Genomic DNA, 14,613 nt, shown 5'->3' on the forward strand with positions numbered 1-14,613 from the left:
GTGTGTGTGTGTGTGTGAGGAGTGCATCTGCAGCTTTCAGGCCAGAAAACTCAGTCAAGGTCAAAGTCTCAATTATGAATAATTTCAGTAAACACATTCCACAATCCGTCATGTCCACCTGAAAGGCCATTTAAAAAAACAATGGCAGCTCAAACTATTCCAGCTCATTTTTTTTTTTTTATATATATTTTTGGCTTTTTGGATCTCTTAGTTTGTATTTCAGCTCCAAGTTGCACTGTGTTAGTCTGAAAGTTCACTTGTTGCTTCATGTTCCTCTTCAAGTCTAACAATCTTTAAGCTCTGAATGTTCATGTTCAGAAAAAATGATTGTGTGCATCGGATTCCATTAAACCCATTTAACAACACAAAAGTGTCATAAATTACCCATTTTTATGTCAATAAGTGTCACATGCTAATGAGAACGTGCACATTTGTGAAATGTTATCATTAGCATAAAACATGCTGTATAAAACTTGCTGTATAAAGCTTCTTTTTTTTAAATGTCAATGAGAATTTCACATAGCAGCAGAGCCTCTGGTGTTTGAGCTCAGAAAATCAATGATACAGGGTCAGTGCTTTTGTTTGGAGCCGTGAAATAAATGATAAATAATAATATAGCTATCAATTACATGCCATTGGAGCAGTAGTGTACTATGACAGAAATACAGAAAGAAGGATTGAGAACAAAGTTAGATGCACAACATGTCTCTGTCTCACAAATGAGTCATGATAAAAGTAGAATACTTTTTGTCATAAATAACTCTCTAAACCATGATGATGCTTATAACGGTCTGCTGAACAGGATATTAATTTTTGGTTTAAATATAGTTCATATCATCAGGTATTTCTTTCTAATTAGGGATTGTTTTGACAGTTCTGTCTGTAGATAACGTCAAGGCCACATGAAAGCAGCTCTGTTAGTCCAAGTGCTTCATGCACAAGACTCTTTGAGTCCATAGTGCTCACTGACAGGCAGAGGTGGACAATGCACACAACTGCATTACTTGAGTCAAAGTATAGATACTCCAGATCAAATATGACTCCAATACAAGAGGAAGTTGCTCAAATTATTACTTAAGTGAAAGTACAGGAGTACTTGCTTTTAGAAATACTTAAGTATTCAAAGTCCTTTAAAACAAAATCTAAAAAACATTGTTGTATTTTCACAATGCATGACTCTAGTAAAGTTTATAGGGGTGAACACTCTGCTACATTATGTTTGTTTACATCTTTAAAAGTCACATGCTAACAGATATCCAGATGTGCAGCTCCAAAATAATAAGAACAAAGTCTTATAATGAGAATAACAAGATAAGACATTTAATCATCCAATATGTGTATAAAATCAGTAAATCTATTCATTTGGTTAAACTTAAAAGAAAGTCAATGAGGTATTCGAAGCTGTGGAACAGAAATGTGACCTGTAGATATTTATCATAGTATGGGTCAAATAATCATACTGCTGCATACTGCAAAGATCATATCTCCCCATGGTCCCACATGATGGCACATCTGCTTTGAACTCCTTTCAAATGCATCCAATCAAACACACACACATGTCTTTGAGTCTTTGTTAAACATCCACACCTTTATTTCTCGGGGATATAGTCTTAATCTTAATCATAAAACTTTTAACAATTTAGCTTTGGAACTTAATTTTCGTCACAAAAGTGGTAGGTGATTATCCACATCTGGAATGTGTAAAAACATCATTTTTAACACGACTACATAATAAGAGGTATTATTTTATATGGGAGACAATAAAGTTGTTTTAGAGCCTTTTCTTTACAGCCTCAAATTTAATTTCACATCATTGTTTTTTTTTGCCACAAGGGAAGTTATAAGTGTTTTTTTTTGTGATCAAACTTAACAATCTTTCACCCTGACATCATTGTGCAATCATGACTAAACTTTTCTGGAGATGTGGGGCCTGCATGCTGGAGTTGAACGTGCTTTTGTGAGGATTTGAATACAAAATTTGTAAGAATATAACACACAAACTACGACTGCGCCTTGTCCCTCGTGCAGATGCAGCCTTCTGCTTTATTATAATGATTTCCTGTTCTTGGACATGGAGCCTTTGACCCCTTGATCTGGAAGGTTACTCCTGCAGGGGTTAATCTCGGGTCAGGCGGGAGTGTCTGGGCAGTGTATACATGCAGACGCTCCGGCCCTTTCGGTGTGGCTGAAAAATGTGAGCGAAGGACTAAATGTCTCACACATTCCATCTCTAATAGGCCCACCTACAAAGAGCGAGCTGCAGCTTTGCGCAAACAGATGGTTATCCTCATGGGCTTGGAGATGAAATGACGTGTTCAGCCCATGCAGTCCATGCGTCCATATTAAGCATCTCACTGCAAACTGGAACCAAACCTGTTAAAGATTTGTAAAAAAAAAAAAAAAATGAACTCCCAATTTTCACCATCCACTTAAAGTTAACCCACTGAAACACAGGTGAAAGCTTTTTAACAGTGTCTGTACCTGCTTTTGCTGCTGTTCTCTTCGCCTCTATGAGATTGTAGTGCTGATGGGAGGACACAGCCAGAGCTCTGTGTGCTCATGCTCCTCCTGGGAAGAATATTATCCCAGCTCTGTGCTCAGGGTCACAAGCTAGCAGGGCAGGTCAAGCATCTATTTTATCCCCATCATTTCTCCCCAACTCTCTGCAGTGCTTTCCTCACTTTTCATACCCCCACCCTTACTCTGAAAAAATAAACTCAGAATTCTCACGAAATACTGAAGAGGAATCTTTATGTGTAATCTTTCTGCCTGTTGGTTGTGTGTGGACATCATTTTGAAACTATTATTGTGAACATACTGTGATTTATCAGTACGTTTATGCTACATTACCTACAAAAAAAACTCACCCTGCTCTGTTTTATATCCTGAAAATCTGTGAACTCTTCACGGCGTATATGATCTGCAAACCCAGATCTCGACATATTTGGTTTTCTCTCTTTAAGTTGTGTACTTCAAGTAGTCTCCCGTGACACCCTGTGTGCCATCTGCTTAGACTATACCTCAATAAACTGCAACCCTGTTTAAGTTGGCTGCCAGCAAATGTGCAAAATTGTGTTTTCTGCCCTGCATATGATATAGAAAGTTATGAAATTCACATCAGGGTTTGAAATTGTTTTCCCACAGTGAGAGGTTGAAGATCCAATATAAACATTGTTTGTACTGTGTCACAATCCATTTTAATAGCATATTCACACTTGGATTTATTGTTTTATTTCAACATTTAGTGAGTATATCATCTGTGTTTTTAATTAAGCTGAACAGAGCTGTAAGTTAGGACATCTGTGACTTGAAATGTCTCTTAGCTCGTTTTTGTTTGAGCATCTGGAAACGGAGAAGTCCTGCGCCAAAAGTGACTTTATCCTAAGTAACAAAGGAATACAGTTATTGTTAAAAATGTTTTGATTAAGCAAGATTGGTTGCAGTTTGAACTGAGTTATGAAGTCTGCCAGACACTGACTAATCTCCATGTTATAGTGTCATTATCGTTATACATTTTGACTGTCTTTATTAAATGTCTTTTTGCCAGTGGTTGAAAATAATGTATTTCAAATTACTCAATAGTTGAATGTGTACTTTTTTAATTAGCGAAACGAGTTGAGGCGATGCACAGGCTATAACCTGGGAAATGTTGGACAAGGTTTTTCCAAACATGTACTTAAATCCATAACTGGCTGTGGCTCCAGTCCTGCTGCTGGCCTCTCTGGAGAGCCAGGTGTCTGTTCACATCTGTATCAAACCTCAACTTCTCCTCAGCATGCTCTCTCGCTCTCTCTCTCTCGCTCTCGCTCTCTTTCTCTCTCTCGCTCTCTGTCTACAGCTCAGTTAACTCAATGAAGAAATGCAGTCAGCCAACAATTCCTGAAATGAGCAACACGCTACAACACATACATCAACATGCATACAGATTCAGAAATGTTTCTGTTTTAAAATGTTTATCTGTGTAACAAATTTGCATCAGGTTGCACAACACATAACCTCCTCTTACCGACTTGATTAAATGCATCAGCATTAGCATTTAATCAATTTGGTAAGAGGAGGTTATTTGTTGTCATGTCACAAATTATTTAACTTCAAATGATGGCCTGTGGACCCTGATTTGGATGATGTGATTTGGAAAGTGGAAAAATCTAATTCCAACAATACAGCAATAATTGTTGATGATCTTCCCACCGGAATCATGACATCAGAGGACAACAGCAGCGATGTGAATAGAGTAAATGACTTCATATAATTTGATGCACATTTGTTACACAGATCACAGATGCACAACAAATCAAAATGTCTGAGTTACGAGAGATAAAGAAAACCAAACACTGGAAGGTTTTCCTGATAAAGACGAGCTATTCAGACCAGGCTGTAAACATGTTTATTTCTGCTTTCAAATTTGATATTTTAATAGGGGGTTTGACAGATCTTTTGAAGCCTGCCTCGAGGAACTGCATTTTTTTTTAACACTTCCGTATTGGCTCCATGTATCAACACAGGAGGTTTCTTCTTGGTATGAATACATCCAACAACAGTAATTGATCCATTTATATGCAAATAATCAGTCCCGAACCAAAACAACGACGAACTGTACAGTTAATGTACACACAGACAATCGGACATTGCAGCTCTGTGACCCTAATGAGCGACATCAGTGACAGAAATGCTCATCCTTTAAGTGTTCTGTTCCAGCCCAGCATTTGGAACAGGCACGCTTTCACATCCAAGCATGAATGGGATTTACCAAGGGGAAATGATGCCGTTGTAAAGTAAATAAATGCTTTTCTGTAAAACAGAGGCAGCTGTAGGGATCGAATGTACAACATATCTACAATTTAAACAGATACTCACACACTTTTAAAGATGTGATGATTTGTTTTATTTTCGTCCTTGACACTCTTCCTCACCCGTATGTTGTATCCCACTCTGTCTCTCCCCCTCCCCCCCCTCCCTCTCTCTGGTATAGTGGGTCAAGTTCGGGGTGCATTCTCATCAGGGGTTTGGCTTGTACTTTGTGTGCCAAGGGGCAGAGATTCAGCTGTAACAAGTGTCTGGATTGATCAAATGGTATTAATACTCTGACCTCCTCTCTTGCACACACACTCATACTCACCATGCTTCTTTGGTGTTGCTTCTTTTCCAGGGACTGCGGCGGCTCCGGCAGACGTAAATCAGGTAAGAATCGCAAGTCTTTTACCTCAAAAACTGAAATCTGTTTGATGTGAGAAAGCTTTGATTTGTGAAAAGTTTTGATGACTTTGATGGCATGTCACCAAAACTTTGATGTCTGATTCTTCATTAAAAAAAAAAAGTTGATTCGAAGTTTCTTTGTGGCGACGTCATGTGACATTTGATATGTTCTCTCAAGTGATTTCAAAACAACTTTTTTGATAACTGATTGTTGTTTTCTATGATTTTCCAAGCACAATTTATCAAGGAAATTAAGCTTCAGCCTCTGATTTGAATGGATTTTTTTCTTCCTTTTCTTTGCCAGACAACAAAGTAAATTGAAAAATCCTGTTTTTGGTCGATAGTTTTAACAAAAACAATTTGACAGGATCCCTACGAGCTCTGAGGAACAGTGAGAGTATATAAATGTTAGTTTGTTCTATCTGATTCTGCTGCATTGATTTCCACCAGTTTTAACCTCCCTTTGTTTGTACAATGTGCAATGCTTAATTGGTGTTGAATTTTTAACGAGAACATGTTCTTCCAACACGGCCTGAGCTATCACTGTAATGTTAAAATAGTTCATAAAACAGTGCTAGGGCAAACCAGACCACCTGTTTGAACCTCTATGTGCTGTATTTCCTCTGCCAGGGTTAGCTGCCGAATTTATATTCATGTATGTGAGAGAGTGCAAAGAAGACAGGAAGACTGAGTGACTCAGCTGAGCATGGGGGATACAGGCGTAGGAGGCAGCAGGAAAAAGTATGAGAGGAGTTCAGTGAACAGCTGTGCAAGTGTTGTGTATTTGTGTGTGCGTGCAATCTCAGAATACTCGCATGCATTACTAAATGACACCTCAGTGCTGCAATCAGCTGCTTTGGCCATCCTCCCTGCAATCTGCCACCGTTATGTGTGACACAAATGGGCGATAAATGACCTGTAAGTTAATTTACTCTGAGCGATCCACTCTGAGGAAGAGCTGTGCCCGAGTTACCACCAAAGGAATAAGACCCCAAACTAATTTCATTATGCGTTCCATGGTATTGAGGGTTTACGCAACAGGGAATTCCAGATACATAGCGAAATGGAAAAGTGTCTCTTTCTTTTTCTTTTTTTTTTTAGCTGAGAGTGTGTTTCGAGTAGCTTAAATTCAGTCTGTGTAAGATATTAGATATGTTTCCAGCTATATTCATATCCACTGCCTGGAAAATGTGTGATATGTCTGCTGCCTGTTTGCCATTTTGAACTATTTCAACCCGAATGGTTTGATATGAAATATAGTATCAACTATTTAAGATGTTCATACATTTAGACTTTTAATATCAAGTCCACCAATAAAAACAATAATCACACATATTACGACTGGTGCTAACGATGATCTACACGGAGCACAATCTGTACATTCCTCCTGTGCTCGATTTCTGAACCTTCCCCATGGCCCCCTTTGCTGGGCATTAGTGGTGAACACACTGAAAGATTGATCTTTCTCCTTCAGTGCTGGACAGCAGATAAAGTGTTTGGGCTCTGTGGTGAATTTGTGCTGTAGCTGCAGCTTATGGGTTCCATAATTACATGGTGCAGGTCTGCAGTAAGGGTGTACTGAGCCCCTGCCCGAAGGAGAATGTAGCCCTGCACCACAAAACTGCATGTGGTCAGAGGTTCGACAAGGATCTCTGTTTACCTGGCAGGCAGGAGAAATCAGAGGATCTGCCACTGAAGGTCTCGTCTTTAATGACATTAACTTAAGTTTGTGAATACAGTTTTTCTTTGTCTAACTTTAGTGCATGTAATTTTTTGATTTATCTTTTTTTTGTAGGACAGATAAAAGGTGAGGGAGGCCAGTGGAGAAAGAAGTGGTATTTCTTGAAGGGTTACTGTGCGGTTATGAGCATAGTCCCAAAGGAAAGAATCGTTGCTGTCAAGGTGAAGCTGTGACAGTCAGAGGTGTGCACAGTTGATCTGTTGAACTCGGGTAACCGTTAATCTGTTAACAAAGTTGTTAACTACCATAGCCGTAATCAGTTAATTGTTCTTTGTTTAACTGAAGTTAACATTAACGTTAACCAAACAACAAAAACATCAGCTTTTCGCAATGTCAAGAGACCTGAGCTCTTAGGAGGCCATGATGACATAGACATCTCAAAATGTGGTCACACTGGCCATCCGTACCGTGCTGTACCCAGGCACGATTGCCCCCCCGCAGCGCCATACGTATGGCGCGAAAAGAAAGAGACGCGCAGTCGAGTCCGCATCTGCACATCAGAGAAAAACACAGAGAGCATGACAGCTACTTTACTGACTTTACAGCTTATTTTAAACCATTTTAATCAGACACAGCAATAAATAAATAAAAAAATAAAATAGGCTGAGTCCGCGCGCGAGTCCGTGCGCGAGTCCGCGCGTGAGTCCGCGCGGACGTCCGCACATCGGAGAACAACACAGAGAGCATGACAGCTACTTTGTGGCTTGTGTCATTTTAGTCAGATACAGCCATGAAACTCTGGATTTCTCCTTAATGAAGGCTGTCAGCGTTGTGTACCCGCGTGCTTGTGCTCGTGCATGAAGTGTACCGTGCTGAAGCACACCTCTCCGAAGTGTGCCAAAGCCAAGGAAGTGTACCGTGCCTGAGCACAATACGGAGCGGTCACACTGGTCAAACGAACTGGACTTTAGCGTTGAAGCGTGCTTGGGCACGGTACGGATGGCCAGTGTGACCGTGCCCTTTTTTAGGTCTTTTTACCTTAATTGGAAAGGACAGCTGAAGAAAGACAGAAAATAATGGGGGGGGAAATAGTGGGGGATGACATGCAGCAAAGGGCTGAGGTCGGATTCGAACCCACAGTCGCTGCAACGAGGACTATTGCCTCTGTATGTTGGGCGTGCAACAAAAACGCTAGGCGGTTTTCGGTTACGATTAATTTTCGATTAATTTTCGATTAATTTCCCAGCCCTAGCGCATAATTATCCGTTATGTTATCTGTTAGATCTGGTGACAATATAGATCATATAATGTACACTGAATATTTTTTTAAAGGCTTAAGAACGTGTTTCTCTTGATCTCTTGATCCCTTCCCAAAACAGGATGTACGCTGACTGTCAACTACATTACTTATTGCACTTTCTATTTATAAGTATACAGCCTCACTTCATAATCCTGAACTATCCCTTTAAGGATTTCATCCTTTACATGATTCCAGTGGCATTCTGGTCCATGTCTCTTTTCTAATCCTCCAACTGTGACTTCTCTCTTCAAGAGCCCTACAGTTTGAGGTCAAAGCAGTTTACTATTCGTGATTTGTTCATCATAGCGCTACACAGACATGCAATAGATTTGTCAGGACTGACTCCTGTTTCCAGACTCAGCATAAATCACTGTCAGCTAACTTGGAAAAAATCCTCCAAGAAACATATTTGTGATGGGATTCTTCCAGGATGATAAAATACATCATTCTTTATCAACACTCAGGAGAGAAAGACGAGTGAAACCGTTTCAAAGATAAAAGAAAAACAATCTTAAGGACTTTTCAGGATAAAATGACGCTCACGTATAGGGATGTTCATACGATTTAGATCATCTTCTAAGCATTAGTGATAATCTGTATTTGAGAAGGAAGTGTGACGAGGATAAGACAGATAAAAGTTTAGTAGAGGAGAAAAAGAAACTGTGTGCTAGTGCATGTGAAAAGCAGCTGGAGAGGAGAGGAGGTTTACGTGGCAAGTGGAAACCATTTCAGTGTTGCACACGTACTGAGGGAGTGTGTTTATGTGTGCAGACTTGCTGTCTTTATTTGAGCTGCGGGTCTCGGGGGGCCTGCAGGGTGTGTATATGTGTGCATGAGGTCGTGTCTATGTGGGTGTTTCCGTGTCAGTTGTGGGTATACAGGAGCAAAAGGGTTAATCTGTTCATGAGTTAGATGGTGGGTGGGTCAGCTCAAGAGCTCTGTGTTTGTTTGTATTTGCAGATGGATAAGATTTTAAACTGTTATAGGAAATCATTAGCGCAAATGAGCTTCCTAATCACTAAAACAAGCGGACACTGTTTCAGCAGCTTCTTTCTCAATGAACAGCCCCACTATCCCCCCTCCAGACCCTTTCACAATGATCCTCACAGCACCAGAGAGATTCATTTAGTGAGTTAAACCTAAATCAAACGATCGATTACACCAATAGATGTTGTTAAATTTTCATGGATATTGCTGTTTCTGCCATGTCATGTTCGATTATGTCAGCTGTAATATTAGTTAAAAGAGTTGTTTTTTTTTTTCTTCAATGGCACCACTAAAGTCCTGCAGGATGAATGCTCCGCCCCTTCCTCCAGCACAGAGCAGATGTAGTATCGGCCGCCCTGTTTCTGATAAGTGACCATTTATCACGGTGAACTTCCTTCACCTTGGGGGGAAAAACTGAAGCGTTTATGCTCAAATCACCATTTTAGAGCCAGAAACATGTTATGTAACAGATGAGATCAGAAATGTTTATTTATTAGTGACATTAAACAGGCTGCTTTTAAATGGAGTATATTATATATTTTGTAACCTATGCATACTAGTTGTTGGGTGTTAAAGCAGTCAGACTTACTGGAAATTCTTATGAAGTGGAGGATTGGTTTTGAAGTCCCTCAAGCTTAATTACTAGTCTGAATTCAGAGCTTTTGGAAACCTCTCAATCAGCTACATGCACTTAAACAGTAACTACTGAACTTAAAGGTACCCTGTGGATTTACAATACAGCAATGTTTTTGCAAGAGGCTCCTTGTTAAATGTGCATGTGCACAAAGACACATTCATTAGCACTCAAGGTAAATGTTACACAGTTCTGCAACAGTTACTGTATTTCCCTGGTCAACAGTTTTTTGTAGTATTAAAGGCAAGAGAGAAGAAGACTGGTCACACAAACATAGATTTAATTGAGTGTTTCTTGTAACTTTTAAAACACTTCCATTACAGTCTTGACTTCAAATACAGACAGAATTTGCAGAACAGCATAATGGAGACATTGAAGTTTTAACACCCTCGTGAAGCCTGTCTTAAGAGGATTTTGAGAGAAGTTTCTCTATTTGTTTGTGGTCTGCCCCTCCTCCCTAAGGGCCACATACTGATTCAATGACATGAGTACATCTGTACTACATTGAACAGCAGTCCTGTGTCCTTTTCTAATCCAACTGAACATCTGCTGCTGATGAGCCAAACAAAGGCGTCGCACTCTGCCAAATTTTACTCCCCTTAATTCATTTCGGCTCCCATTAAGATACCCCAGGGTTCAAAATGTGGCACTAGTCTGCAGGACACAACGCTCAGTGCCAAATACGCTATCAACAAAATGCTTGATCATGAAAAACCCATCATGAAGAAAAATTCCATGGTTTAAATTGGTAGACATGAACTCTATGTCTTCCTCTTCTTGGTAATGAATTATGCAGGGTTCCTAACTGTCGTCATTTTTGGATGGAGCGGATGGGTGAGTGGGGTTGGGGGTGTGTGTTGGATATAGTTTGGACATTTGGGAGTACAAGGGTGGGAGCAGGAAGCACATGTATAAATCTGAGTGAAAGAGATATAAACACATAAAGTGGTTGATAAGGCATTCTGAGGAAAGACAACAAGAAAATACTTTTCTTATTAAAAAGTGTAAATACTTCAGATTTACATTGTACCTATATACACTAAAATACACAAACTTATGTAAACTGACACGCAGTCTGTTTAGCTATTATCGTTATGAACTCAAGTATCCATTCATTGACCAACAACATTATATAGTTTCATATGAATATGGAAAATCAATTTATTGTAAATGTTTTATATATACATGGTTACTTTTGTGAAAGTTTGTGTCATTGTAACAGTGAAGTATTCAACAGTCTAGCCATTACCTGGAGCTAACTATTCAACCATTAGACCTTTCATTTCTTTGTGCTTACAATTTAACCATTAAGCCATGCATTTTGCCATTTCAGACATTTAGCTATTGACCTTTTTTTTCATCGTATTGCATTAACTTTTGGCAAATGATTGCCATTTAACAATGAGTTTAAGGGGGTTCCACTACTTCAACCGTTTTGCCATTACATTTAGCTTAGCTTACTATTTCAACAATTTAGCCACTGCCTTTGTACAACTGTAGCTGTCTTTGTGTTTGGATATGAACTTTAGTTGATTTTGTTGAAATCATATTGTATATATTGCCAACTTAGTTTAGCTATCCTCACTAACTCTCAGCTTATCCCCATGGTTACAGCAGAAGAATCCCGGGCCAGAACCTAAACTTGTTAGCTATTTTCAAGTAGTGACTGGATAATGTACTATAACTCACCACGTTTTTTCTTGAAACCTTGATTTGTACATAATAAGTCATATAGCGCATTTTGTACTTAGCTCTCTTTGAACTTACTTCATTAGAAATAAGTCCTATCGTGTCCGAGGGTGTTTCACATCATTTAATCTCACACATGTTCTCCATGTTCAGACTCTGTCTTCCTGCTGTTACAAAACATTTCATTTCCTGAATGAGGCAGAAATATTTGCTTTTGTTTTGCAGGGACTATTAACTTCGCTGACAAAGTCTTTACTCACTCACCACACGTCCAGAATTTACTGTTCACTCACAGCAGCAGTTCAATGGGAAACCTCCATTTACAACACTTGACATAGATTTTGGTTTTATGAAGTTATTATTTTTATGTCCATCTTCCTTCCAATTATTTTGTTGATGAGTTTGTTTGCAATGTTGCTATCAATTATCCTTCCATGCAAAAATATATGAAATAATGTAATAATAATAAGATTTTTTTTCTGTTTTTTTAGGACATGTCTTAGTACATGCAAAGTGACATTTTTATTAGTTTTTTTTAATAATAATTATTATGAAGAAGTAACATCAGTGTCTACTAGAGTAGACATTATGCGACACAGCCATGCTGTAATGCAAACGTGACTTTTCTTTTAATACATAATAAAAATAAATGCATTTTTGTTTCTGAGTTTTCCTTATACAGGAAAAAACACATTTAATTGGGTTAAACTACCTCCATAGGTTCTGCCTGGAGCCTTCCAGAACAGCACAACAACAGACATTTAATGGGAGAGCAAATATTGTGGGTTTTAATTCAGCCTTGAGCTCTTGCCCTAGAAACATATTGACGTAATAACTATTTGGTGTTGATGTTTTTTTTTTTTTAAACTGCAAGATATTTTTTACTCCACATTATATATTTAAAAGATCAAATGAGTCTCAGAATTACTATAAACTGTTTTTGAAAATTATCCCGACATGCCAACTTTGTTAGCAAGATTAAAAGTAAACGTAGCCAATTTAAATCATACATACATATTTTTAGTGTTATCAGCAGCAAAAAAACAACACAGCAAAGCAGGAATACATGGTGCACAGATAAAGAGTTTCAATATAGAGTTGCACATAGTGAACAAAAAGTCTGGCATGTTATTGGACATTGCAGTATTATTGCAAACAAGTATTGAAAGTGTTTTACTTTGTTGCACATGATAGCAGTGAGTTATTTGGAGTTTGGATGTGTTCTTAACTGTCCCACTGGGAGCAGGCTTGGTTTAAAAATCTGACTGCAGCAGGAAGGAAGGGCTTTGGTATCTCTCCGTGGGTGAAGCAGCTTGTCGCTGAAGGAGCTCCCAGTGCTGTTACTGTACTATGCAGGAAGCAGATGGAGTCTGCTCTGGCCTTTCATGTTAAATTGATGTCAGTTGATGTTATCTGTCCAGTCCAGTTCATTGTTCAGGTGAACACCCAGTTACTTATGGGAGTCGACAATCTTAATGTTCATTCCCTGGATGTTCATTATTGTGGGAGGATTAGGTTTGGGCCTGCGAGGTCTACCGCTGGTTCTTCAGTTTTCCCAGTATTGATCTGGAATAAATTCTGCTGGCACCAATCCACAAAGATTAGGTTCAGTGCTCTGTATTCACTCCCTTCCCCATCAGTGATGAGGCCGACAATGACAAAGTCAGAGAACTTTCAGCGGGTGACAGTTTGTTGCGTGGTCAGAGAAGTCGAGAAGGGGGAGAAGAGGTGGGGAGCCAAAACGGCTCCCTGAGGGACCCCATCCTGTAGAGCACCATGTCGGACACACAGCCTTCTGACAAACTGTGGGCTGTGGGGGCAACTTCAACAATTTATGATTTCTGAGAGATATCAGGAATAAGTAAACTTCACATACATACTTAATACAAGATATTTATGTTAAATGAAAGTGAAATGACTGACTTAAACAATATACTCAACAAATGCACTACATAAATGACACACTATGTTTTCGCTTTCATCCCTCATCAATAAATCAGTAGTTGCCAAAGCATGGCATGACTCATCTCTTTCCCTTGTTCATCCAATATTGTGAAGTGATCATCGTTAATTTATCTACTTAAAACAAACCACACAACCACATGTTTCTAAAACTAGTGTCAAAACAAATATCACTGCTCTTACTAAGGCAATCGCTGTCATATTATGCTTTGAAGAACAAGAAGGCAATACCAAGAATTTAAATAATACGTTCTTTCCAGTCTTTCTGCACCCAACATTGTGGTCTGACTAAACGTCTTGCACAAATAACGTGGAGCTTCGCAGACCACAGCCCGACCACAATAATCCGGTGTCAGGATCTTTGGAAGTTTGAGCATTTGAGATGCTAATGGTGCTGAGTTCATCTTCATAAGTTATGAGCTTCTTGAAATTTCAATGTTGGTTCTGAGTTGAATGCAAAAGGTTTTATCCCTACAGAGAAATGCTAATCTTTCTCTAAAGGACTGTCGCCAGGTCAGCTCTTTGGAGAAATGACAGTGTAATCCAAGTTGTCTCAGTCAATTCTTATCTAAGCCTTAAAACTTCCATATCTTTGGCTAAATTTTCTTATTTTCCATCCTGTGGATAAAACTGGGTTCCTTTTTCCAACTGTGTGTGTGTTGGATTTCTTTGGTTTTGTCTTTCTCTACAGTATCTAGTGGCTGTAAAAGCAGAGCCGATTCTGATCTCTACAACATTTGCAGATCTCTTGCTGTTATTCAAACACACCATATAAGTACATTGTGTGTTTGTTGTAAGATAAACAGATATAATCTGAAGCGTGCAGACAGTAGCTTCCCTCTGTAAGGAGCTGTGAACTCATTGGTCAGCAGGAGCTCTTGTTAATGTGTGTACTGAATGTCAGCTGGAGTTGCGTCTGGATTCCAGCTGATGTTTGTGAGATCTGCTTCAGAATGTTCAGCTTGGCTATTTCTAAGGTTTTTTCACAATTAGGGGTTCAGCCGGGCTGAATTCATGTCGCCTTACTAAGTACAGTAAATGTTTAAGTTTATAAATTCTCTAACTGTGTAGAAAGAATACCTTTTGTGTTTTAAGAAAGAATTTCTGTAGTTAGCTAGAGTGAACCAAAGACAGGTAAAGTAGTAAGCAGTAGGCTTGACCAAG

At 39.0% G+C, this 14,613-nt stretch overlaps 1 protein-coding gene across 2 annotated transcripts in view; it reads left to right on the top strand.

The window, feature by feature from the left end:
- Window positions 1-14,613, top strand: part of LOC132975406 (SH3 and PX domain-containing protein 2A-like) — a 56,385-nt gene that overhangs the window by 19,253 nt on the left and 22,519 nt on the right. For both annotated transcript variants that reach the window (XM_061039924.1, XM_061039925.1), the window contains exon 6: window positions 5,150-5,181. In XM_061039924.1, coding sequence (XP_060895907.1) covers window positions 5,150-5,181 — 32 coding nt within the window. The remainder of the gene's footprint in view (window positions 1-5,149; window positions 5,182-14,613) is intronic.

This window comes from Labrus mixtus, chromosome 6, assembly GCF_963584025.1.
Source record: "Labrus mixtus chromosome 6, fLabMix1.1, whole genome shotgun sequence".
NCBI classification, from domain to species: Eukaryota; Metazoa; Chordata; class Actinopteri; order Labriformes; family Labridae; genus Labrus; species Labrus mixtus.